The 27,866-nt window shown below is 35.6% G+C and overlaps 1 protein-coding gene across 5 annotated transcripts in view; it reads right to left on the reverse strand.

Moving 5' to 3' along the window:
* LOC140158248 (ectonucleoside triphosphate diphosphohydrolase 8-like) overlaps window positions 1-25,527 on the reverse strand; it is a 67,863-nt gene extending 42,336 nt beyond the window's left edge. The window contains exons 1-3 of one of the 5 annotated variants that reach the window (XM_072181364.1): window positions 25,313-25,527; window positions 22,658-22,808; window positions 21,629-21,751 (exon numbers count right to left, since the gene is read on the reverse strand). In XM_072181364.1, coding sequence (XP_072037465.1) covers window positions 21,629-21,751; window positions 22,658-22,769 — 235 coding nt within the window. In that variant the 5' untranslated portion in view covers window positions 22,770-22,808; window positions 25,313-25,527. Of the gene's footprint in view, window positions 1-1,213; window positions 1,287-5,197; window positions 5,377-21,628; window positions 21,752-22,261; window positions 22,337-22,360; window positions 22,562-22,657; window positions 22,809-25,312 lie in introns of those variants that run through there. The other 4 variants (XM_072181380.1, XM_072181389.1, XM_072181369.1 and 1 more) reach the window with 4 other exon arrangements.
* Window positions 25,528-27,866: the final 2,339 nt, after the last annotated feature.

Genomic DNA, 27,866 nt, shown 5'->3' on the forward strand with positions numbered 1-27,866 from the left:
GAGTGAACATGACACCACTGCTCGCACACTGCATAGACGTGCATGGTTAAATTTGAATTTGGACCGATATATTTACAATAAAAAAAACATTCAAAATACTGGTTGATTTCACATTTTATGTTATCTACAGAAGGTGTGAATTATCCTTTATGCATACATCACTTTTGTTCTGAAATCGACCAAGTAATAATGACACACACACAATTCTTAAACAACATCTTTTGCACAGAATTCAATGGGATTTGAAAAGTAAAGTGGCAGTTGAAACTCTTGTGATAACACTTTTGCAGTGCATGATGGGGCTTCCTTAAATCATCCTCTGGCACGCCACTGAGGTTTGTGCAATATTGGCTGGGAAATCCCCACGATTTCACAACACAATCAACAGTTTATTCACTTCCCATAAAAAATGTGCCACACAGATTTTCAGATGTTGACTTTCTTATCCCTATTTTTTGCTGTTTTTGCAACCCATCAAATTTTCACAAAAAACACCCAAATTGGCAAAATGTGTTTTCAAGGGCAATTTTGCCCAAATGCATCACTGAAAATCCACCCATTGCTGAAAAGGTACTCCAAAATGGTGGCACATTTCCATACACCTGAAACGTGGGAGAAACTTCTTGCCTAAATTGATAGATTTAGTTTTCTGATCCTTATAAAGCAGCTATCTCTGATCAGGTGGTACATGATGTTAACATCCAAGTGACTGCCTCATTAGGGAAAAGAAAGCAGCTTTCTCCTATTTAGCTGCCTCAAGACATTTATATTATGAAACTTTAACCAAATTATCGATCACGCATACATACAGACAGAAATAGTGATTGAATCCCGGATTACATAGTCTCTTTCTGAACAGGCACTAGGATTCACAACATGTTCATCTATCAGGGCACAGTTCTTTAACCCTAATACATTTGTACATTCATTGAATGACCTTAGAAAATTTGAGTACAAAAACTCATACTCTTCAACTTGAGGTCACATTTTGCACTATGATTGTTTATTTGAGGTTATTGGACTATGCCATTGGGATGAGGCTCTTGTGATCCATAGTGAGGGGAAACAAAAAAGATTGAATGAAAATACTTGGAAACAATGTAATCAAAATATCCGCTTAATTTCTGAAGGTGAAAATTTAACTGAGAACACATCAAATAAAGAACACATGAAAAGTAAAGAGATAAAAATATATATGAAGAAATTTACTAACCATAAAACTTCCAGTTGTCTGGTAGGATATATATTTCCAAAGAGTACATAGTTCTTAGATTTCAGTATGCTTTTATATACACACAACATTCTCCTCAACTCTAAATGTGTAACAGCAAAACATTCACATGTGACCAAGTGTTTGTTTATATTCAGGCAGTTTCATAGTACTGGTTATTTTCATGCACATATTTTTTAGTGATTTCCTTTGGGGACTTTTGTGATGTTGGTATTTTTTGTAATGATGTTATTGCATGACAAAAGGTCATATTTATGGGCTGCTAAATTTGAGATCTAACCTCTATTTGCAAAATTGACATAAATAAGAACTGCAAAATTACATTGGTTTTCTTTTAACATTTTAAGAAAAGGCAGTGGGTAAAAGGTCAAATCATGTTGGGGTAATACCTCACACTTCGGTGCTGCAATGACAAAACCTCTTACCTCAAAAAAGTGAAACGTTCAGGAGGTCAAAAACATTGCTGTCTTGAAATTTGAGCACCAATGACTGCCTTCCTTTGTCAGGACACAATGTTTTATATGCGCTTTGCTATATACAGTCATGACTATAATAACTCCAAACACAAAGAAAGACACAATAAAAATTCCTTTAAAAAAGGAATGTGGCGCCCAATGTGAACTTGGACGTGATATGGTGAATTCCATGGTGTGTAGATTTGGTATTATAATGATTTTTCTAGGGAAGAGTAGAAGATGATCAAATGCAAGAGAAATGTGTTTGATTGGGGAAGGTGTTCTGACAATCCAAATATAAACTTAGTCCACCTCAAATGACCTGTAACAATTTGTGATTGACATTACTTAATTCACCTCGGATGACTTTGATCTGACATTCAACATTTTCGCTTACACCAATCATATCCATAACAATTTAACTCTTACAACTTCCTGTTAACTCTCTAATTTAAAACTTTAAATTTCTGTCTGTTTGCCTTTTCTGTCTTGTGCCATTTAGTACACTACAGTTTAAACATTGCTGGGTAGATAACAGGATTTAGTTATTTACTTAATCCAATCATGGAGTAACCGCTATATAGATTCTATGGTAATTAGCAAACAAAAGCCATGAGGCCTCATTAATTGATCTTATCACTATGGACCACAAGAGTCTCATCCCAATGGCATAGTCCAATAACCTCAATTACATAATCATAGTGCAAAATTTGACCTCAAGTTGCAGAGTATGAGTTTGTGTACAAAGGATGAATGTACAAATGTATTAGGGTTTAAGAACTGTTCCCATGATAGATGAGCATGTTGTGGATCCTAGTGTATGGTCAAATGTCACCGTCTATCGAGTTCTAAGGCACACGGTAAACTGGTTGAACGCATACAAAGGTCAGGATTTATTTGGTGTTTTTATAAATCCTAATTTTGTATTTTAAACAAAGAATATACGCTCACCATTTTATCCGTGCATATCAGAAAACAATAATAAAATAAAATCCAAGCAAATTGTGGTTTTATTTCTGAGCTGGGCATATGGGCATAATTTTAGCAAAACAATTGCGAAGGCAATCTAGCAAGAGTGAAATTAGAAGCCGTTCACAGAGTGATGCCTATATTGTGGCGCCTCCGTAGAGGGCGCCACAAAAATGGAGTTTCATGGTTTGAGTTTTGGAGATACAAGATTTTTGCACAATGATTTTAATGATTCCATTTGCTATTGGCTGAAATGTGTCTAAACCTCGTAACTATGTATTATATCTTATCTTATCCTTTATTAGATACGAGGTTTGTCACTTCAATTTTGAAAATAAGTGACATATGGGTTTATTGTTGCAGATAGATATACAGGGCTTTACCAGTATAAAGCCTGGCTTGCTAGCTATTATACTGCGCCAAAAAAGTAACCTTACACTTGGGAAATAAAAAAACCTAATCTAATCCTGCACAATATGACACCCCATTGAATCCAATGTAGAAGTAAAGTTACAAGCATTTGATTAGACCAGGGATTCTCAAGTCAAGTATCTGAAACTTAACTTTTAGAAAATAGAATTATTCAAGCTCCACTATCCTAACGAGCAAGCGTAGGGAGCGAAGTGTCATGGCGTGGGGTCCAGGGGCCCTGGTGGGGGATAAAGGGGAGGAGCCCCAGTAGCTCATGGGTTTTGTGTATTGTAAATGGCCTAGGACGGCTCTTGTTTTAAATTTGTAGCATTAAAATTGCAAATTAACCCTACATTATATAATGCTACCTGGGCGGAAACAAATTCATGGTTAATGATCAATGGAAAATAATAAACAAAAATGAGCTTGCCACCATATCTACTGGCAATTAGTGACTCAAGTTACATTTCCCTGATCCTGCTGTCACTGAATCTAGCTCTTTTTCAGATTTTGTAATTAATTTTTTTTTTAACTTAACTTTTTTGTTTCATTTGCCACTTTGCTTGCGTTGATGCACCAGAAGTTCCACACATGCTGCCAGTTGAGAATCCCTGGATCAGACGAAGGTCCAGTCTAAAAAGTGACAAACTGCCCTATACAAGGTGAAAAGATTCCAACACGGGCAACAAAAAAAAAACCATTGTTTCTTCAATGATGCTATTTTTAAAGCAGGAAGATTTTTGTTCTCTGAACTTTTCATAACTTTCATTTTATTTGTCAGTTCTTTTGTCAATTTTTTCTTTCGTTCCTTTTGTTTAAAATTAAAGACACACATAAATTAGCCATTCACCACTCTCAAACCAGATGTCTAGTCCGTGGATTTTTTAATAGGCCAGTTTGTCACTTTTAAAACTGGACCTTCATCTAATCAAATGCTTGTATTTTTGCTTCTTGAAGTCACATTGGATTCAATGTGGTGCCATAATATGCAGGGTTAGATATATAGTGCATCTATTAAACAAATATGGTTTAGTTTTAAATTAAGGATATTTTCCAAGTGTAAGGATACATTTTTGGCGCAGTATACAAAATCAGTACAAAATCTCAATTTCACCGAAAAGTGACAAACAAGGTTTTGTCATTGCAGCATGATATAGTGCACATCCCTTGGTATTTAGGCCAGATTCCCTGAATTAGGTTGGGGGGGTGATACTCCTCACAATGAGTCTGCTGACTTCACACCCATTTATACACCTTGGTGGAGAGAGGCAATAGAGGTAGTCATTGTGACGTCAACGCCGCCATCTTGTGGGTGCGGAGTGACTTGTTGCTAAGATCACCGCGTTGACGCTTGACTGAAAAGGTGCGTCACACGCTGCGACTTCCGCGTTATCGGGGGCGTAATGTATAACGCATGACATGCAGAACGGCAGTAACCACAAGATGGCAGATCCCGCGGAAAAGGCTGACGGCCTCTATAGAGGTTTTAAAAGAGCCTTGTCTAAGAGCACAACATGATAGCACCACCACCGAGGGTGGAACCCCCAACCTACCGATTAATATTGGTCTGAGCCAGTACCGCTAATCCACCATGCCATCCTCAGCATTTCAGCATTGGAATACCCAAACCAATACAATGAGAGAGGTATTGGGAAAAAACCTGATTTAAAGTCATAATGTACGATCTTATAATATGAATTTGGTTAATTTTTTTCAAACCTGATTTTTTTGCATATTTGTAATGTTTACACATGTCACAACTTGCGCCTAAATGGAATCAGCCAAATTTGTTGTGTTTGTAGGTAAACAGAGCAAAGTTCGACATAAAGTCATAATTCAAGAAATTATGACTTAATGTCCGCCATAGAACTGCGTGTTAAATGGCCAAAATAACAAGCAGTGTTTCTTTCACGTTACCTCGTTATTTCAGCTCAAAATGGACAGAAACCATTCCCGATCATTATAACTAGTTTTATTTCAGCATTTTGAGTATATAATGACAAATTTAAAACAATAGAAAAGTCAGTCCCTATAATTGTAATTAAGATATCCGCTTTTATTTCCAAAGCTGAAATTCTGACTGACAACAAATCCTATTAAGATAAAGAGAGATACAAAGCAATCAACTAACCACAGGCATAATCCCAGTAGTCAGGTATGATATAGACTTCCAAAGAGTACATAGTTCTCTTATGCTGCAAATCCGTTAGGTCTACCCTACCATTCTTCTCCACTCCAATGTGTGAAACCCAAACAACAACAGTTTAGTATTGCCCTGTGACTAACTAGTTTTGAGATGGGTTTCATTTTCAGTGGTTTTGGCACTGGAATATACCAAAAACTAGGACACAGCTAATAGGTGGTGTATATTATTATTACGGCCAAGAAATGTCTTTAAAAAAGGAACAGTTGGTATTTCTCTTGAAGGTAATGGATCGTGTTTTCGCCAGCCCATTCGGGGCTGGTACCTGTTTCAGGTTTGGGGTCAGTTTACTCAAGAGATTATATTTTAGTGGTATTGGAATGATTTTTTTTTTTTACTTTTTGTGGTTAAATTTTTTTAAATATTTTAATTCGATTTGTTAGGAAAAGTAAGTATGTTTTGCCGTTTCAACGAATCAAAACGAGTGAGTATTACCAAAGTTATGTTTGAACTAATTAATTATGACTTTAAAAGTTTAAAGGCCTAAATGTAACAATAATAGTTAATATATATAGCATCATATGGTCAGCAGAAGAAAATCTGACATCACCTATGATGTCATATCAGTGTCCTTGACCGGGGCGAATTTTTTTTCCGTAGTTAACATTTGAATAGGAGAAACTTATAATACATAATGTATAGTATTACATGTATTATGAGGCTAGATTCCACATGCCATTATTACTAAGTATTTCTTCTTACTTAACAAAAAGAAACGAACTATATTATATTTAAAATTCTACCAAGGACTGACCGGGGTTCGAACCAACAACCTAGCGATCCATAGTCAGGCGCTATACCACTATGCTACTGAGTAGTTCTGCCAGAAAGCCGTCTTTCTATCATACTTGTTGATTACGGAATAAAGCGTATATACACGATATACTATATTACTAGTTAATACGATATAGGCCCTATCTCCGATCAATATTGAACCCTAACCCTAACCCTAAGACCCAAACCCTAACCCTAACCCTAACCCAAACCCAAACCCAAACCCAAACCCAAACCCAAACCCAAACCCAAACCCAAACCCAAACCCAAACCCTAACCCTAACCCTAACCCTAACCCTAAACCTAACCCTAACCCTAACCCTAACCCTAACCCTAACCCTAGTGTACCCCATTTGACATGCACTTATAGATAAATAAATTGTCTTACTTTATTAATTTAATAACTTCTTTATTATAAATAAAATGACACATAACTATTTGATTCATAAAATTACATTCAACAAAATGATTGAAGAGGAAACACACAAGGCACTAGGCAGACTGTTATAGAATGGAGTATGTAAGATGCCATGTCCATAGCTTCGCAGGAGTTTCCGACTAGCAATCAACATGATCAGCATGGATTATTCCCACTTGGTCCAATCCCATTTGGTCCAATCCCACTTGGTCCAATCCCATTTGGTCCAATCCCACTTGGTCCATTCCCACTTGGTCCAGTTCCCACTTGGTCCAATCCCATTTGGTCCAATCCCACTTCGGCCAATCCCACTAGGGCCATGTCCCACTTGGTCCATGTCCCACTAGTGCCATGTCCCACTTAGTCCATGTCCCACTAGGTCCATGTCCCACTAGGGCCATGACCCACTAGGGCCATGTCCCACTTGGTCCATGTCCCACTAGGGCCATGTCCCACTTAGTCCATGTCCCACTAGGTCCATGTCCCACTAGGTCCATGTCCCACTAGGGCCATGTCCCACTAGGGCCATGTCCCACTAGGTCCATGTCCCACTAGGGCCATGTCCCACTAGGTCCATGTCCCACTTAGGCCATATCCCACTAGGGCCATGTCCCACTTAAGCCATGTCCCACTTAGGCCATATCCCATTTGGACCCATACATAGGCCAAGATGTACATAAAAAGATGAAAAGGTTTAGAAGAACAGAAAGGAAAAAAATGAGATGATGTAGAAAGAGGAGAATAAGGTGGATGAAAAGGGAGAAGAATAGACAGAGGAAGGAAAAGAGAAGGAATCAGTAGGACAAAGGAAGGAGATGGAGACTGAAGGAGAAGAAGGGACTGTTTGCCAACATAATGCCGGAGACTGAACAGAAATGACCCATAAATGATGATCTTTGGCTTGTATAATATTTAATTATGTGCATAATCATACGAACGTGGTATTTTATCATAGGCCTATGTAATTTGCATAGCTCGCATTATATTATCTGGACCATTTAAGACTTGCAAATTGTGCGAACGCACATCGTCACACACCAATTTTGCAAGAAAAATGAGAGTATCTTCTATCATGCACGATAAGGTAACGAAAAAAAGATACCCTGTTCTACGGTCGGTCTGGCTTTTTTTTTTCTTTTTTTTTAATGACTCAAAAAATCACCAAAATTTGTACCGGTAAATAATTTGCAATTTGAGAAAATACAAATAAACACTTTTGTTCCGGAAATTTGCGAAATTTGGGTCGACATTCAGTTGGACAGTTAAAATTTTTTCCCAATTTGTTCAAACTCTGGATTAGACTCAAAATGGGTACCATTAGACTCTGAAAACCAAATTTGTCATCTAAGATTCATGTGACCACAGCCAAATCTTGCAACACACGAAAGAAATGCTCTTTACAATAAACTCTATAACATCCACGATATAGTCATCAAACCCCCCCCCTCCCAAAAGGCATGATAAAGCTCAACATGTAGGCATACATAACACACTTGTAGATATGTACAACTCCAAATATATCAACGAAGATGGGGCCTTTCTTGACCCATGTAACTCTGATATTGGAACAAACTAGACACATGCTTTTTACCAGAAGTCCATAAACCACCTCCAGATAACTTACTCTTCCATGCACATCCTATTATATACTAATTATTAGTCATAATGGCCCTACATCCAAAATCTCCACATGTTATGACTATTTCTTACAACTTATACCCTCAAAACAATCTGTGAACGATGCTTCTGACATTCGAAACAAACTAGAGGCTAACAAACCAGTCCCACCCCACTAGAAATAATAGTTGTCACAGCTATATATACTGAAACATTATTAATCTGATGCAATAGGTATAGCATGCAACGGCATATGAAAACTCCAGGTTAATAACATTTTTACATATACCAACTTAAACATTCTCAATTACTGGATATACTTCGATGACTGTGATCCTATACCAAAGAACAGAAGAGGTCATGTGTCAAAAGTTGGGACCCCTTTCGGTAACACATGGTATATTTTGAAAATTACAATGGCTTTCATCTTGCAGCTAAGTAACATCTTACTAGATGAGGCTTGTTTTCCTGAGCATTTTGACACCTTTTTAATGAAAATAGGCCCAGAAATGAGCTCGTGCTTGCCAAAATACCATTTTCAGGAAGGGGGGTCTCAAAAATATATATTTGTAATAAAATGATGTCTAATTTCTTATTTTAAAGCTTTTTGTTTCATTTTGGTGTCTATTTATATGTATTTGGGGTCTGTTAATCCAAAAATTGTGTTTTCATGACACATGGACCTTCCTGTTTCTTTAAAATAAACTTTTAAAGTGTGAAAATGGCTCCCTAGCCACCGGCTCCCTAGCCACGCCCTCAATCGCCAATTTATGAATTAATCAATCATAATTAAAACTGAAATCATTTTAACCTATTTTATTTGTTGGTATGGAAAGAGTATTAATTACACTTTGAAATGACACCAGATTTATAACTGTATGACAAGTATTGTGACATCATAAACATCACTGAAAGCGGAAAAGTGTTACTCCCCCTCCAAATTAGGTGTCCCAACTCATGACGCATGACCAAGAACTTAAGACAGACATTGACTATCTTTCCGTTCACAAACACTTGTTAGGGGACCTAAAATTATTTTCAGGGCCCCCTCTTGGCCATGAAAAATGTATGTCAACCCCATAAAAAATATAGTGTAAATTCATGTTCTGCGAGAAAATATTTTGGTGATTTTTTAATGAGCCTCTACAGACGGATTAAAATATTTAGGACCCCCCAGCCCCCCCCCCTGCTTACAACTATATGCCCTACTATGAAAACTAAAACAAGTACTGAAAATGACCAAACACAAATATTATGGCCATAGTGGGACATGGCCCTAGTGGGACATGGCCCAAGTGGGACATGGACCTAGTGGGGCATGGCCCTAGTGGGACATGGCCCTAGTGGGACATGGCCCTAGTGGGACATGGCCCTAGTGGGGCATGGCCCAAGTGGGACATGGACCTACTGGGACATGGACCTAGTGGGACATGGCCCTAGTGGGACATGGACCTAGTGGGACATGGCCTAAGTGGGACATGGCCTAAGTGGGACATGGCCCTAGTGGGAATGACCTAAGTGGGACATGGCTAAGTGGGACATGGACTAAGTGGGACATGGCCCAAGTGGGACATGGACTAAGTGAGATTGGACTAACTGGGTCTGGACAAAGTGGGATTTGGACCAAATGGGATTGGACTAAGTGGGATTGGACCAAATGGGATTGGACCAAGTGGGAATTGCCCATCAGCACATTCAGAAAAACACAGTTTAAGAGTGAAGATTGTAGTGAGTAACCAGTCCTTTATAAATGTGCTGGCCACTATCTATTATAATATAGTAGGCTTAAACTATACATTGCGAATTAATTAAGTTATTTTAAAATAAAATGTACATGTAAGTTAACTCAAACCGGCAGTGTATATATCGAAAGCAGTGAAATCGGACATTCCTAAGCGAAGATATTGAGTTCGTAAGTTCTGGTATTACAAAATTGGAAATTGAGATATCGTGGGTAAAAAGCTGAAAAGACAAAAAAACCCAACGACAACAACAACAACAACAACAACAAAACAAACAGACCAGAACAATTTGGAGTACATGTAATGAATTAAAAGAGTTGACATGAGATTAGGAATTAATGTTTTCTGCTGTTTCAGTGTGCATGTTCTCATCGTTGATGGTTTGGTGGACTGTCATGTAGATGTAAGCGTGATCCTAAAATGCCTTTCACATTGACCAAAACTAATTACAAGACCTCTTCTACATTGAGGCTGGCTTTCCCTTTTAAAGGGAATTTTTATTAGAATTGATTGTATTATTAGCTCACCCCAGTAGCTGTAAGAGTACAAGGCCATCTTAATTAATCCTGTGTCTCAAAGCTTGTGAGAAATTGAAAACCTAATGCGGAATGCGGTGTTTTTTTACCATATTTAATTTTTAATTTTTATTTCCAATGTTGCAAATGTTGGAATAGTAGACAATTGAAGTCACTGCTACAGACTATTCTTCTCTTTTAATTATTTTTGTGTCCAAAATTTGCAAAAAACATCAAAAACTTGAAATCAAATATGAATTTTGAGTTTTTTCGCCTTTTTGTTAAAAAAAAAAAAATAAAGAGAGATAAAAAATGAATTTATTGATTTTCAAAGAGTACTACGCGCATGATTTTACTAATGTGCGCGGCAGCTTTGAGACACAGGATTTAATTAAGATGGCCTAAACTATAATCATACAATGTAGATACTGAAGAAGATCCTCACCATCTATGGTATAATTCAAAATAAACCATGTGTTCGTGGGTGCAGGCAATGTGCTTCCATCCCTGGATAAATTGTCAACATGCAACTCTTTGGTTTTACTAACCCTACTAGATAGGGCCTCATACCATTTATGACCTCATAACAAACTGGTGATCTGGCATATTGCATTGTATGTATTTTTGAGGAATTCAGAATACGGTCAGAACATTTTGTATTCATATACAAGCTCTTCATGTATTCATGTAGCTTCATGTTATACAGCTCTTCATAATGACAACATAGGCCTTGACTTAAGACTACTTCTGGGCCGAAACTTAACTTTCAGGAAATTTCTGGTTTGAAGTTACAACTGCGGTTACCATGGTTACAGTGAAGTAAAATAGTGCCAAGTGGTTCATAGCTGATCATCATACAAAAGAGAGAACATGGCCATGTAAAGTGACTTCCTAACATTTTCCTTAAAGGGGCATTTTGTGATCCATAGTCTCATCCCCCCTTTTCTCAAAAAAAAGTTAAGATTTTTATACATGTACCAACGGAAACCTATGGCTATGATAATATTTGTGTGCACAATTTAGTAATTATGTTATGTTTAAATTAGAGCACTGTGGCTTAAATGGAGCAATGTAATACATAATTAGAATCAACTGATATTTTAGGGATAAACTTTTTTCGTGGATATCTACTCAAACATACCATAAAAAGAGGAAGCTAGAATCACAAAATACTCCTTTAATCAATCTTTACTATCTTTTTTTCATTTTACTTGTTATCATGAAAAATACATTATAATAATCAATGTTAGTTTGGACAAGTTTGGACAACAGAACAAACTACTGTTCATTTAGTTCTATTTGATCTCTTTGGAAAGAAACATGCATGTACAAAACAGAAAAGCTGACTTTATACTCCATTGGCTGCCCCCTTGATTGCAAATTCTAGCTGTGCCACTAGAGGTATTAAATAAACCAAATAAGGATTAATAATCCAAAATAATCATAATTAGGGGAACAGAACAAGCAACCTCCTCAGTGCACATGTCTGTAAGCTTAAAGTTTGTGTGAATAACAAATCACAAATCAAAAAATACAAATAAAAGATATTTGAATCTACAAACCATAATTCCTGTAATCGGGTAGAATATAGACTTCCAAAGAGTACATATTTCTTAGATGTCATGCAGTGTCCTGTAAAATCGTATTTGGTCTATCCATTAGTGCTTTCTCCTCTACTCCACAGTGTATACATGTAAAAACAGAAACACTCCCAGCTCTGTTTAATGATTTAGCTATGTCATTTTAGTGCCAAAAAGCATTTTAAACATTTTGTCACCATAATTTCACACTAAAAGCATTCATATACATCTCTGGTACTCACAATATTATATTTTTCAACTTTCTTTATTTTTCTTTGCTTATGCTTCATTGTTTTTGAACATCAATGAAGCATTAGCAGAGTGTCTGAGAACTCCTGGAGTCTGAACTCTGAACTGGTACATAGTAAATTATGTTTGGTTATCAGACTTTCAGGCTCATCATGCATAAATGATTCAATAACATTTATTTGCATAATATTTGTCTTCCTTTTCTATGTCAATGATTTTAGTTACAAAAACTAACTCGGATACTTTTTGATATTGCCAACTTTTGGTGGCAAGTCAATGTTTTGATCCCCGGGGTTTGGATAAAGAAGATTTTTTTATGACATACAATAAAATTGCCAACATACTAAGGGTTCCTTAAGGTTGGTCTTAACCATGAAATTATGAAACCTTTTGGGTATATAACTGCTAAATTGTAGTTCTAAAGTATATAAAAGAAAAGGCTACATATTTAGAGTGGCAAACAGCTACATTATATTAAAAAATATAAATATCTAGCAAACGTTTTTATCTATTTAAAAAAATTTGAACAGCTTCACCAAAATGGTTGAAATTTGGGTGAAAATCATGCTTTTTATAATTTGAGAAAAATTATAAAATTTGTGCAGGAGATGTGCCCTCCTCTGAAGTGAGAAACTTTTCCAAAATGAAGACCCAATTGAAGCCTTTTAGTGGACCATTTTGGCACTATTATTGTGTACAATTTTAGTTTGAAAAAGCCGAAAATTTGCGAAATGACGGTTCAAGTTTTCACTGTATAATTATATAAATTATTGCTTTCAAAAGTACTGGGGTGTCTAAAGCAGAAGCGAAAAGGGCACTTCTTTCGCAGGAGGTTTTTGTTCCCCCTGAGAATTTATAAAAACAAGCGGGACACCCGCACTTCGCGTTAGATAGGTTAGATTGGCTAGGTTAGCAACTGACTACTTTTCTTTATTTACCTAGGATAGCAACCGATCACATTTTCACTGATTTTGAGACCAATTCTTGACCGTTTTCAACATGTCCCTTATGAATTTGGCGATATTTGGATCGAAACTGATGGAGCCTTTGATTAACTCACCCACACACATAGTATAGACACATACGACATTCCCTTATTTATAGTAAGATTTGATAAATGAAGGCCCAATTGAAGCCACTTGGTGGGCAATATTGACATTATTATTGTAAATAATTCGTCACCCCCAAGACATAGTGGCGTATCAGCCATTTTTGACAAAATGAGTTAAGATCATGGAATAGATGCATTTGTAGGATTGGAAATATAAATTAGGCTTGATTTTTGATTGCCAAATCCAAGGATACTCACATATTTAGACTTTCGTTGAGTTAAGATCAGTTTCATAATCTATGTATAAAGCTCTACATTCTGACAAACTTTCAAGACATGTATGTTATTAATTAATAAAGTATTATCACTAATTAGGTTTGGTGTATCTCACTCAATGGAATTATTGTGCACAACATTCACCTTGTTTTGGGCGACATACTGGCGTATCAGTGACATACGCCACTATGTCGCAAATATCTGACATATACGTCACTATTTTGGTATATCGCGGCTGTGTGGCCAATATGGATATGAATTCAACTATTATTCGACATACTGGCGTATCACGTGTCGTATGTCAATTTTGAATGGAGAATGATTTTTCAAAAAAGTTGACATACTGGCGTATAAGTTTAATGACTAATTACAATTAATTGGTGAATGACAACAATGTATTTCATACATTAAATGTAACTTAAATATTTATATTTTCATATCCATTCAAGAAAAGGGGACATTTTAATCGAGGCAATGTATGACAAACGGTTAAAAGTTGCAAAAACTTCAGATGCGATTATCTCAAAATGGCCATTTTCGTGATACGCCACTATGTCTTGCGGGCGACGAATTAATAAATAATAAATAAATTTTAGTTGGATAAAGTTATGAAATGTATAAAAATGAAGGCCCAATTGAAGCCATTCGTGGACCATTATTCACTATTAATTAAGAGTCCATATGGGCAAACCTCCAACACCTCCAACATTGACCAAATTATAACCTTTATACGGTTGTGTTCAGTCTTATCACTGGCACTGGGTATGACTCTTTACAACTAGAACAAGTAGACCGCCTAACGTATCGTACGCTATTTTGTGCGGTTTGTATTGCAAGGAGATCACTGGCTTGTGCAACGTTATTTTGTGTGGTTTGCATAATTCATTGACCTACAATTTCCTCATAGACTAATTTGCAGATATTTATAATTTTCTTCAGCCAGGGTCAACAGGATTTTTACTGTTTTTTGTTGTTTTTTAAAGGAATTTTTATTCTATAATGATAACGACACAATGCCATAATATAAGGGATACTAAATTGATTGAAAAAATGATACCCCCTTGCCCCCCCAATTTAACATTGCATGTAGGGCCTATAACGTTGTGTGAGGGCATGGTTTTTGGCAATCAGGGAGACCAAAATGTACAGAATATGGGGTCATTGGTTGAGAGAGTAGATCCGTTTGGATCTAAATTATGGGGGGGCATTGGGTGAGAATGACTTTTTAATGGGGTCTTTGTGTGAGAGCCTAAAGAAGCCTCGAATTTCTAGTTCTGACTTCAAATGGCTTTGTTATTTCAAAGTCTTTGGGTGATAGATCTAAAGGAAAAATATGGGGTCTTTGGTTTACACAGCATGTACTGGTAATGGGGTCTTTTGGTGACAGCGATGGTGAAAAAGGGGGTCTTAACAACCCTACACATACGCGTCACCTCCACAGAGGGAGTGCCCTCCCCCCCTCGGATTTCAGCATCTCACATCAAAGCTCCCATTGGGGGCCCCATTCATTTTTTAAAGGAATTTTTATTCTATAATGATAACAACACAAAGGATACTAAATTGATTGAAAAATTATACCCCTTACCCCCCAATTTGACATTGCATTATAACGTTCTATGTTCAAATATCTAGATTTTTATCAATTTTAATGGCCATTTAATCTAATGATATTAGTTTTATGAGTGTAGATTAGTGGCTAGACATGGGATTGATGGCATCATATCCCACAATGCAAATTGATTAAAGTGACTTTCTGGTGCAGGTGGTGATTACATTTGGCAAAATATCATTAAAACTCCCACTGCACGATGGGTAGGTGTATTATATATTACCATTTCCCCAACAAATTTGCCTGGCCTAATTGAGTGCATTTAGCTCTCATTTTATTTACTCAGAGTATATTAGTCACAGACATAACAATAGGTGCTAATAACCTGTACACACAGAGTGTGTACTCAATTGAAAAATCAGGAACAATTATATACAGTGTTTCTTAATCAATGGTATAGTTTTACAGTTTCTCTCTTCCAAAAGAAACTTTAACCATTAAAACCAATTAACAAACATAACATCAATATGATCAATTTAAGTAAAACATAATCCGATATCATTTTTCTGTTGAACAAACTTGAACAAAAACGTCACACAATGATACCAACTCTATTACATTTATTCCTGTTTATAAATAAAAGCGACTACAAACACAATTTGAGAATGTGGATAGGCCTATAATTTTTCACAATGAAGGACAGACGGATGGACGGATCTTCAGACGGAAGCGTTCTTATAATCTTTACTCTATTCCATGGCGTACGATAATTACGCGGTTCGTAATTAAGGTGGCCCCCACACAAAGGTGCGCAAATACAAATAATATACAATATGCAAAAAACTATACAGCACATTAGGCCACCATTATACTATCACAATACCAACTTGAAGTTAGAAGTTGATCGGTTATTGCGTTTAAGCTGCAGAGTAGATTTATGAAAATGTAGGCAAAATATGCAAATCAGCTCATTAATATTCATAAATATGGAAATAATATGACACAAAACTATACAGCACATCAAACCACCATATCCAATCACCAAACCAAGTTTGATATAAAATTGGATGGATTGAGCGTGATACCTGAATTTATCGGTCGAGCTAGAGTTTTCAAATATCATGCGAGACCAAGTCGAGCGTGATATTTGAAAACTCTAGCGAGACCGATAAATTCAGGTATCATGCGAAAGTATCCGTCCAATTTTATCATTATGTCTTCAGAATCTTTTTTTGGTCAAAAACACGATTTTGAGTAAAAAACAAGATTTTTGATCAAAAATGTGATTTTGCTTAAAAATGTGATTTCTGCTCTAAATTTGATTTTGCTTAAAAATGTGATTTCTGCTCTAAATTTGATTTTGCTTAAAATGTGATTTTTGGTCAAAAAAGTGATTTTTGGTCAAAAATGTGATTTTTGTTCAAAAATGTTGATTTTTGGTTATAGCATGTCACGATTTACAAAAAAAATGTAAAAATCATACCAAAAGAGACATACATGGCAACTTGTGCACGGACAGCTAGGTTTATATGCACAAAGTATAGGATGCAAGATTCTGAAGACATAATAATGAAGTTGATCGGTTTCTGCGTTTAAGCTGCAGAGTGGATTAATGGAAATTTAGGCAAAATATGCAAATTAGCTCATTAATATTCATTAATATGCGAATAACATGACAAAAAACAAATACAGTACATCAGACTACCATATCCTATTACCATACCAAGTTTGAAGTGGATCGGTTATTGCATTGGAGATGCAGAGTAGATTAATGAATTTGCTTCCATCCGGACAGCCAGGCAGCCAAAGCAAACAAAGAAACAAACAGCCAGGCAACCATCTAGATGATAACATAATCCCCACATATGTGTGGGGCCAAAAAAATGCAAATTTTGGATTTTCATTGAATTTTCTTTTTAATTTTCTGATTTAGCGAATCACTGATAGTGTCTTTAACTTGTAATGTAAAATGAAACATTTGAGTGATGTGGAGGTATCATATTAACTACTGCATTGTAGTGTAGAAAAATAAGTTTAATCATTAATTATGTAAATTTTATGCAAATTAGCTCATGAATAATTAATGAGCTCATATCCAAATATGATGAAAAAAATATTTTAATTTACATTTTTGAAGTGTATGAGTACATCAATGTGGCATTTTTATGCAGTTATAAATACACTGCCGTGTTTCTACAAATAATAAGAAGAAATCCGAGTTAATTTGGACTATATTTAAAATTTTTATGGACAATTTTGGGCTATTTTTAGGGCAAAATTTGGCCTAAAAATGGTTAAATATACAAGTTTCCAACATTTTAAACCATTTTATGATGTGTAAATGGTAGTTATAGTAGGAAAAATGGTTTTTTGTTGATAGAGAAGTGATAAATTATCAAAACTGTTCAAAAGATAAGACCTTATTTGTGTAAATTTTATTTTACATGCATATTAAGCTATTTCGTGCCATATGGCACGAAATTGATGGGGGTAATAGAATAGTGTTAAATGAGCTCCTTTTAGTCCTTTTCTCTAAAAACCAAGAGTCAAATGTGTAATTAATATCCTATTGATACTATGGTGTTACTTTTGACACATAATCCACAAATTACAACTTGTTGTTCAAAGTGCTGATTAATTTTCCCATGTTTTGTTTACCAAATTACAGAAACCATGTATAATTATAACACAGTAATGGTACAAATGGTCTAATTATAATGAGGGTCGTATTCGCAGCAGGAGACCAATACGCCCCTTCATTTTTAAGGTTTCATAATTATATAGAAGCCACACTTTCCATTCTCGTCAGCTAATGAACATATGACATACCTGTTTTTGTTTGGTTTGGTGTTACGTGTCCTTTCCTACCTGTACATAATTATATTTTTGCCTGTTTGGTGTTACTTGATTCTGTGTATATATCAAGAGGAATGAGTCTACAATCATGGTTGCAATGACACAAATATTAAGTTTGAGTAAAAACAGGTGATATATTCTTATATTTTTGTTTTGTTTTTAAAGTTTGAGAATCATATATGTCCAATCCAAATGCAACTTGTTCGAATACATATATAACTTTGTAACCAAAAATCCAATTTGAATGGGGTTTGGATCTTATCATGATTAATAGCATTTTTAAAGTGAGAATGAATAATATGTATTTAAATCAAAATGGAAAATTGTTGACATTAGACTCATTCCTTGATCCTCTTGAATTGAACTGAACCAACACAAAATAAGAATTGCTTAATACCAAATTTGAATTAAAAAATGTACTTTCAGATTGGATCTTCAACATTTAGACAGCCAAACTGCCCAATTTTAGTTCCATAAATAAAAACAAAAATTGCTGTGGTTCGTACCGGGGGTTCGTAATTAAGGTGGCCCACACAAAGGTATGTAAATAACAAAGGTTTGTAAATACAAATACAGTTGTAATATGCAATATGTAAATGAGGTCATTTATATTCATAAATATGCAAATAACATTACATAAAACTACACAGTACATCAGGCCACCATATCCTATCACCATACCAAGTTTGAAGTTGATCAGTTATTGTGTCTAAACAGCAGAGTGGATTGTAAAAATCTTATTTTTTAACTTATCAGTCAGCAAAATGTTAATTTCAAACCTTCATAAGACCGATTGTGCATTCATTCCAAACCCCCATAGAAATATTATAATGGTATAATTAGTGTTTTTATTTTGCAGAATTTTATACCGGCATAAAATTTAACAAAATAACTCTAAATTGCCTAAAAAGACCATAACTTATTACCAACGAATTGGTTCTTTTACCTTCTGGGTCTAAACCACTGTAAATACTAACTAGTAATTCTATTATAACACCCCCCTCCCCTTCACAGAATTTTCATATATTTGACATGGTATTTTCAGCATTTTATTAATATTGTCATGCAAATATGTCGCAGATGTGCTTATTAGAGCAGATATCAATATGTTGATAACACATACTGACAAGTGCATCTGCCTTTCATAATTACCTAAAGTACTGTTCAAGGGTAATGTATACAGGCTGTATCAAAATGATTGGTACCCATCAGTTTCCAGTGATATGGACATGACTGTCACATCACAATGCAACATAGGATCCTCATAATTTGTTGATTAATATCATAAACAGCGATAAATTATGGTCATTCAAGAAGACACTATGTTGTATTTGGAAGAAGCAGCCTTTTAGATAACCATCCAAACTGATGGGTATCATTTTGCTACTGCCTGTACACACCTGTGCTCGCGTTAGAGAAATACATCTTCCCGGGCATCTTCCCAGCCTTATGTCATCTTTTTCTAACAAAACATCATTAAATTAATTTCAGATCTGAACAATACTGGTCACAGCTTCACACCAATATACACATATTTTTAGCTAATTTTAACATTTTGATTTGATTTTCTTTTATTTATAAAATTATTCATATTTTTCTTGTGTGAAAATTGAGGGTGCTATTTACATAATCATGATGTTTAATTTATTTTAGCCAAATAATATGAGTTATTCCTTTAATTTCATGACAAAAAGCTTTTTGAATATTTAATACCTTGCTATTTGTTACCTATTTTTCTTATGTATTAATGCCAGTATATAAATATCTACCCCGTATAAATATGCAAACAAGATTTAAGAAAAAGAGGCTCTATTTTTTAAATGTAGAGCCTGGCTCACAGAATTTTGTTGTGAACTGGAGCCAAAATGTATTTAAGGGCTGTGCAATAATTATGAGCCCTAGGGAGGGTAAAATTGGGGGGGTAGGGGAGCAATATTTGGCCAGCCGAGAGGGGGGGGGGCAAGCGATTTTGGCACACATTCATGGGGTGCCATTTAAATACAACACTCTCAAAAGGCTTAGGAAAACCGTACAGAAACTGCTTTTCTTGCTTGCTGCTGTGGCTACATGTATCTAGATCATTTAAGGTTTGTAAATTGGGAGCCCAAAATTTGGCATGTGCAAGGGGGGGGGGGGGGGGGGGGGAGGAGGGCAAAGAATTTGTGGGGGAGGCCAAAGGGGGGGGCAAGTGATTTTTGGCAGGCCGAGGGGGGGGACGATTTTGGTGAGCCATTTGGAAATTTTACCCCCGGGCTAATAATTATTGCAAAGCCCCTGATGACAATTGGTTAAATAACTCCTGGGTGCCTGTTTATTTTGAGCCATGTCTAGCTCACTTGCTTGCAATGTACTATGGGAAGACTTCAATATCTGCTGTGAAATGTGCTATTCCATTTAAAATCCACACACCCCCAAGGAAGACACTTTCACAGGGAGTGTATGGATTTCAACTGGAATAGCCCATTTTTGCTGTTGAACTATGCTCTTCTCTGTTGTTTGATACTACAGATGGCAGTATACTAAAGGATGGATGATGGTTTATTTATTCTGTGTTTGGCTAATGAAAGTTGATGACATTTAATTTCTGTCACATATATTTGTTGGTCGAGTTATGAGGTGACTCTTTCTATGTTCATTAATTTACAGTATTTCATTTGTACCTAGATTGTTCAATGCAAGCCATGTTAAACCAGGGGGATTAATGCTTAGATCATTTTGCAACAAATTGTGAAAAGATCATCAGCAAGACGTACATGTCTGACATTTTAATATTTTCCATCTTAATTATCAGATAATTTACTTTTTCATGAAAATAATGAAAGTTTTGGCCAAAAAAGAAAGAGTGATGTGGGTGGGTGGGCAACAGAAAAATTAAATCAATTTTCATTAGCCTTAATAGAGGGTAGAGTAAAGCATGAAATGTTTGTGTGCATAAAAATTCCACCAATTTTGGGAGTGCAGTTGATAGCCTTTAAAAGGGCATTTCGTGATCCACAGCCTCATCCCCCACTGGAAACCTCTAGCTACATAATGTTTATGTACCAAAAATTTCTTGCAGATGAATTCTTTAAGCTTAAACATCATGGAATTTGAATTACGTTCTGGTATACCAGAAGAAAATTATAACACTGTCCTATGGAGCAGTGTAATACACATAATCATGCATAACTCGCAAACGCAAAATCGGAATCAACTGAAATTTTGGGAATAAGCTTTTTTCATTGATATCTAATGAAAAATGTCATAAAAAGAGGATGCTAGGATCACAAAATACTCCTTTAAGGAATTGCAAAAATTGGTGAAAATTTCATGTCACAGAAGCATGGGTTCTCTCTAAAACGCAAAGTTTTAATGTTGCAAAAAATATCATGTTTTACAATATCTTAGCTCTCTTTTCTCCTACCAGCACTTTCAATGTGAATTTTGCAAGGGATTTTCTTATTATCAAATTTGGGCTCACTGCAAACTCAGAAAAATTAAATCCATTTAATACACTGAATTAAATCTTGTTCACTAAAAAAATTACTTTTAGCTACATGGAAACACTGATGTAACAACCAAAACCTTTGGCCTTCAGCTGGGTGGAAGACCTACGGTCATCTGAGGTCACTCGGCGAGAGAGTTTCTTGATGACCAAATCTCAACCATGCAATAGATTATCTCTAAAGTTCCTGCTTGTGTTGAGAGTATAGACAAGAGTACAATTAGAATACATCTGGTTGTGGGACTTACCCTCCATTTTTGTTAAGTACAATGTATCTGAATTTCTCACAGCACAGGTGAATATTGTCTCCGTCTCAGGTAGAACCTCGTCGTTCTCATTCCTCAGTTGTAAATTCTTCCTCAAAGGAATGTCTGAGGAAATGCAAAAACAATTAATTAAAAAAAATACTTATTAGATTAAGAAATGTGCCCGGCCGACCAAGATTTTGTATTGTAGAGATATTTTGAATTTTTTGTTGTTGTAGGCATTGATTGTGAACAAAAACAAAAACATGAGCAAAGCAAAAAAAATGCACATTTTTCAAGATTTTGTTGCTTTTTGGTAATTTTACTAAGAAATTTGGGGAAAAAACCTGTTATTATTGTTAAGAAGTTCTAGGTTGTCATTTATAAACACATTGCAAACACTTTCTTCAAGTTAGGGGTAGGGCTTTAGGGAAATAACAAAAATATTAGTGGCCTCCCCATTTTTATGATGAGTTGAGAAAGCCTTTGCAATTGCAATTTTACAAAAAATGAATAACAAATTTGAAACAAATTAACAAATAGCCTCCTACACCAAATTATTTTGTGAAAGTCCTTTGCCTTATACATTGATACCTCAAGTGGGTTGCAATCTATCTCAATCTATGAGTGACTTACCAAGTTGATTGCAGCAATCTATGATAACACTCTGAATAGTTGAACCCCTATCAACATCTAATGGAATTGTTACTGGTTCTCGATCTATGAGTGACTTACCAAGTTGGTTGCAGCAATCTATGATAACACTCTGAATAGTAGAACCCCTATCAACATCTAATGGAATTGTTACTGGTTCTCAATCTATGAGTGACTTACCAAGTTGGTTGCAGCAATCTATGATAACACTCTGAATAGTAGAACCCCTATCAACATCTAATGGAATTGTTACTGGTTCTCAATCTATGAGTGACTTACCAAGTTGATTGCAGCAATCTATGATAACACTCTGAATAGTTGAACCCCTATCAACATCTAATGGAATTGTTACTGGTTCTCAATCTATGAGTGACTTACCAAGTTGGTTGCAGCAATCTATGATAACACTCTGAATAGTTGAACCCCTATCAACATCTAATGGAATTGTTACTGGTTCTCCAGTCAGTTGTGATCTCAGGTGAATCAGCATTGTGTGTCCAAGTTTCTACTAGGATTGACCATCTAACATCTGCAAAATGCAAAATCATGATGAGAAATTCCGGGGAGAAATTCCGGTTTAAAATTACATATTGGCTTATAATATGTACCATTTCAATAGATCACAGTGCAGAAAAAACAACTTTAAAGCTATTGATTTTAAAGCCAAATGTATAATTTCCTTGATGATTTTGTTCAAATATAATTTTGTTATTCTTCGCTAAAAATGATCATATAATATTAGTAACAACTGTCAATGAGGTTTTCTGATCATTTTAAAGCCAAAACAATGAGGTACAATGAAAGAGAATCACTTAGCCGATTAACTGTGGAGCTCTATGGGAAATTGGTGAATAAATCCCGGGTTATAATCATAACTCAATTTTACAGTGATTAAAATACTTCAGGCTTTCACAGTTTTACAATCGTGCAAAAAGTAGATATTCTAGACAAATTGTGAGCAAATCACACATTATTGCTTTAAAGCCATATGATCTTATAATATGAAATTGTTAAATTTTTTTTTAAACCTAATTTTTTGTCATATTTATAATGTTTCCACATCGCAGCTGTCAGCAGACAAATTTTGGCATAGTGCATGTATAATACATGATCCACCAGTGGATCTTCTGCGACCCCTATGCAGAACTTTCGATAGTGGATCAACTGCGTACGGTGGACGCAAGGAATCCACAGTCAGAATTTCTGTGTACGTGCGCTGAAACAACCCAACCCAGAACCCAACCCTCCGCATATAAGCGACGGTGGAGTATTTCTGCACACGGTCGCAGGGAATTCACTGACTGGAGACAGGTTTGATCTAATGACCTTTCGTGAAATCGTCCTACATGTACATTGTATAATGTATACCGATCACCGTGTTGTGATTTCTCCATCAAAAAAGTCACAGTAGTCACAGTTGTAGTAACTAAAAATTTCAAACGTTTGAGGACTTGTTCTCAAGTTGTAGCAGGTTTCATAGGGTGTCTTCAGTGTTAATTGTTTTCATTATAAATGTCGCAAAATATTAAATTTGACAATAATTAACAACCTGTTTGACCTCTCCATATATTCATACATTGCTCACCTGTGTTTTCATATAATATTTGTGGTTGACAAATGATTACAAATGTGTAATTTGCAAACATTTTTGGAGCAACGATTTCTTCGTACCGACGGCTAAATGTGTATGTGAATGCACATTAAGGTGGCTGTGTACTCTCAGACATGCATGTAGTAAAAGTGCAATAACTTTGTAATTATTCACAAAAACATATAAAAGTATACATTTTATGAAGGCAAGACATCAATAAATCTTAATATAAATACAGATTTGGGGTAAAAACAACAATTTTGAAGAAAATCACAAAAAGTGAGTTTTTGGCAATATTTGTTAGGTACATCATAACAAAAAACACTCTTTCCAAAATATTTTATTTTGTTTTTAGCTCAATCTTGAGGCTCCATTCCAAAAACGTTTTTTATTTTTTTGATATTGGCCTTATTTTTTGAGATATTGACCATATAAGGCATCAAAATGAACTTTTTAAAATTCAAAAACGCCTATTTGCACAAAATGATGCCCAAAATCGGAAATAGACCAAAATATAAAAAAATGAGAAAACCGTTTCTTGAGTCGATCATGCTTTTTACGATGATCATATTTGCTTGCTGTATTTATTGAGTTATCGTGTACCTAAATCGTCATTTTACCGAGAAAATGAACATTGAAATAATGGCCGTTGAAGTTTAAAGTGGTCACATGTTGCACTTTCATCAAATCTCACAGGAGAATGCGACATTTTTCGCTTTTTGTAACTTATATTACGTGAACATCGGGTAAATCCACAGCCCCTTGAGAAGTTTGAGCGAAATCCATTCATAACTTGATATTTAAATCGGGGAAAAACTTGAAAAACCCACATTTTATCAGCTAAAACGGAGCCATTTGACCACTAGGTTTTTGTGAAATCAGTGCTTCCGTGGTGTTTCCATAAGATGCGCCACAAGCATGCAGATAAGCGTCAGCAGTATCGTTATGCGTGATTTGTGCGTTAAAAATTGCGCGACACGCAACGCGATGAGTTGTTATGCGCGCGTGTACCTTGCTGGTACAACAAAGATTTTCTTTCCTTTTCAATTTCAAACACGAGTGGAATAGTGAAATAAAATCCTTAAAATATTGCAGTTGGAGTTTACAAATCTGGATTTTCATTCCTTGTATTTATAAAAAACATAACAAGGTACAAACATATCATAAAAACTCAATTTTGAGAAAGAAACAATGGCTAGAGTACACAGCCGTGTTAAACACATACAAACACATACACAGCACCTGTTGGAACTCCCGGTCGGAGCCGGGAGTTTCAATTATTGGAACTGCAGTAGTCAGTACTCACACTCACAGTGAAATAAAAATGAATAAAATATTATTATTATAAACTTAACTATTTATCATGCTACTATCAAAATGTTACAAAAGCGTTTATATCCTATACCACATGTGGCATACAAAATTATAACTTTGTGACTTACACTTGACAGTGAGTGAGTAAATTCAGTAAGCTTAAGCTTATCAGGCATTACATGAGTCACATGTTGCAATTCTCTGTTTATCTTTTGCAGTTACTCTTCTACAATATATATGGTCGGTTTCTACAAGCCCATTTAATCTTGTGCTTTCGTTTTGATAAATAAGATCGAAGTCCACTCTTTTTTCAGTTTCCGTGTTTGAGTTTGAAAGGCGGAAATGAAAAAATGAAAAAAATCTGTTTACATTACTAAATACAGCTCGTCTCCTTCATGCAAAATCAATTTTGAAATCAAGCATGGGTTTTAAAACAGTGCACAGAAATTGACAAGATCATCATATTATCCCTGCAAATCTCATATCAGGTAAGAGATACGTGGAATGTATTTGTTCTGTTTTTTGGTCCAGACGTTAGAACTTAGAACGCATTTAAATCAGCAAAACTCATACTACAAATTTAAGCTTACTTGAAATTGACTCTGTGCATGCAGAATTCGTCACCCTCGACACAGTGTAATACAATGCATTATTAATATTATTATAATTTGTTATTATTATACAACTTACACATTTATAACATGCTTATGTCTGTATCATACTGAAGCTTAGACATAGTTATTGTGGTTTTTTTGTACGGTATTCATGGTATTGTAATTTGTATCTTCACAAGTTTCAGGCTTCACTCTCAGCTCGGGCTTCGGGCGCTTATCGAAAAAGTGAATTGCCAAAACCTTTTTTATACTTCAGCCGTTAATTTATGCTCTAGCATCAAATCAATTAAAAAATGAAAATTTAACCTAAATTGCTCAAATATTTAATATCAGAAAGCAAGCGAGGTGACAGCTATTTCATTAATATTCATTACTAAATTTCATTGTAATTTATGACAAAATGCAGACCCATGTTAAATAGAAAGTTGGACATTAATATACTCAATAAATTGTCAGGAAATTTAGTTCTGAATTGAGGGTGAGAGGGCCAAATGATCTAAGGTGCTGAGCTCTTAGCTGGGAGAATATGACCTGCTAGAGTTCAATTTGGTAAGAATTCACTTCCTCTCCTTTCCCAAAATGTTCCTAAATTATATGGTCGCAATCCGGCAATTAAATATTCATTTATCTTTGAATGCGAGGTTTATAGAAACAATTTTGTAGCACAAATTTAAATATCACATTTTTAAACCTGTATTTTCCCCCTTCAGGAGGACCAACCATGGCTATTTGTAACAACTGTAAGCAGTCAGGTGATTATTATGAGCAGGATGGCTTATATTACTGCAATACATGTGACACCCAATCACAGGTAGTTATCCAATCTAACCCTCAGCGGCTCAGCGCCATATCATATTTCTGGGCATTGTTTCGGTTTAGACAGATGTTGTGTTGTTAGTTCTCCACACAATTTTTTGTTCTGTTCTGCAATTCATGGCTATGATTAGCCTTTTTCTTGGCTTTATTCTACTTCTTGATACCTGTGACTATAAGTATAACTGTGGAAAGCACACGGCAAATCGGCTGCCGCTGCATCTGTTGCAGTGAAAAAAATGCCTCTAAGGTGACAAAAAAAACCCTGTTCTACAGGAGGATGGACCTTTCAAGTAGGGTCGATCAGTCTGGGATTTTTTCCTCTTTTTAATTTTGGAGGCTAAAATTACCCCAAAATTTCACCAAAATCTGACAAATTTTTTTTGCAAAATTGTTTTCTAAAAATCTTCAGGCAACATTTATATATTTTGGCACCAAAACTACTGATTTTACATGATTTTAGTAAAAATTTTAAAAAAATTCTCCAAAGCGCAAATTTTGGGTCGATCGGGCCTGTAGAACAGGGTTTTTTTTTGTTGCCTAATTGTAAACAATATCTTAGCCTTGACCATGTGGTGATGTTTTGGATAAAATGTGTTCACCCCCGTTGCATTCTAGGGATGACACACATGTTGTAGCTTTTTTGTGGCTTTCACCTGTGCTAGGTAGATGCATAACCAGCCTTCATGCTCAGAGGGGACAAAATCCCATTCACATAGAATAGGCTATTCCAGTTGAAATCCATACACCCCTATGGAAAACATGACCTTAATCTCCTACACAGGGGTTGTAGATTGCAAATGGAGTCCCCATTCAGGTAACTCCATTTGAAATGGGGGAAATTCAGGTCATGTCTTCCACAGGAGGTGTATGGATTTCAACTGGAATAGCCTAATTTTGTCCAGGTTTAGAGGAAAAGGCCATCCAAAAAGGTCTGATTTTACATAAATTTTCATTTTTTTCCATTCTGATTTTACCTGAAATATTTTATCACAAAAGGGAAGTCTGCTCCCTAATATGAGCAACGTGTCTGTGGAGTCTAATCCACAAAATAAAGATGTGTCCCAGATGTGCAGTGGCCAATGGGGACTGGGATACTACATGACCTAGTGTTGCTTTGTAACATTTGTCTCACACACAATGCACCTGACTATGCAGGCTCTCCCTATGATTTGAATTTCAGATTTTTCTTGCAAGTGCTATATTTAAAGAGCTGAAAAAAAGACTTGCACTTTGAATCAAAGCCATTGATTTA

This window comes from Amphiura filiformis, chromosome 1, assembly GCF_039555335.1.
Source record: "Amphiura filiformis chromosome 1, Afil_fr2py, whole genome shotgun sequence".
NCBI lineage: Eukaryota > Metazoa > Echinodermata > Ophiuroidea > Amphilepidida > Amphiuridae > Amphiura > Amphiura filiformis.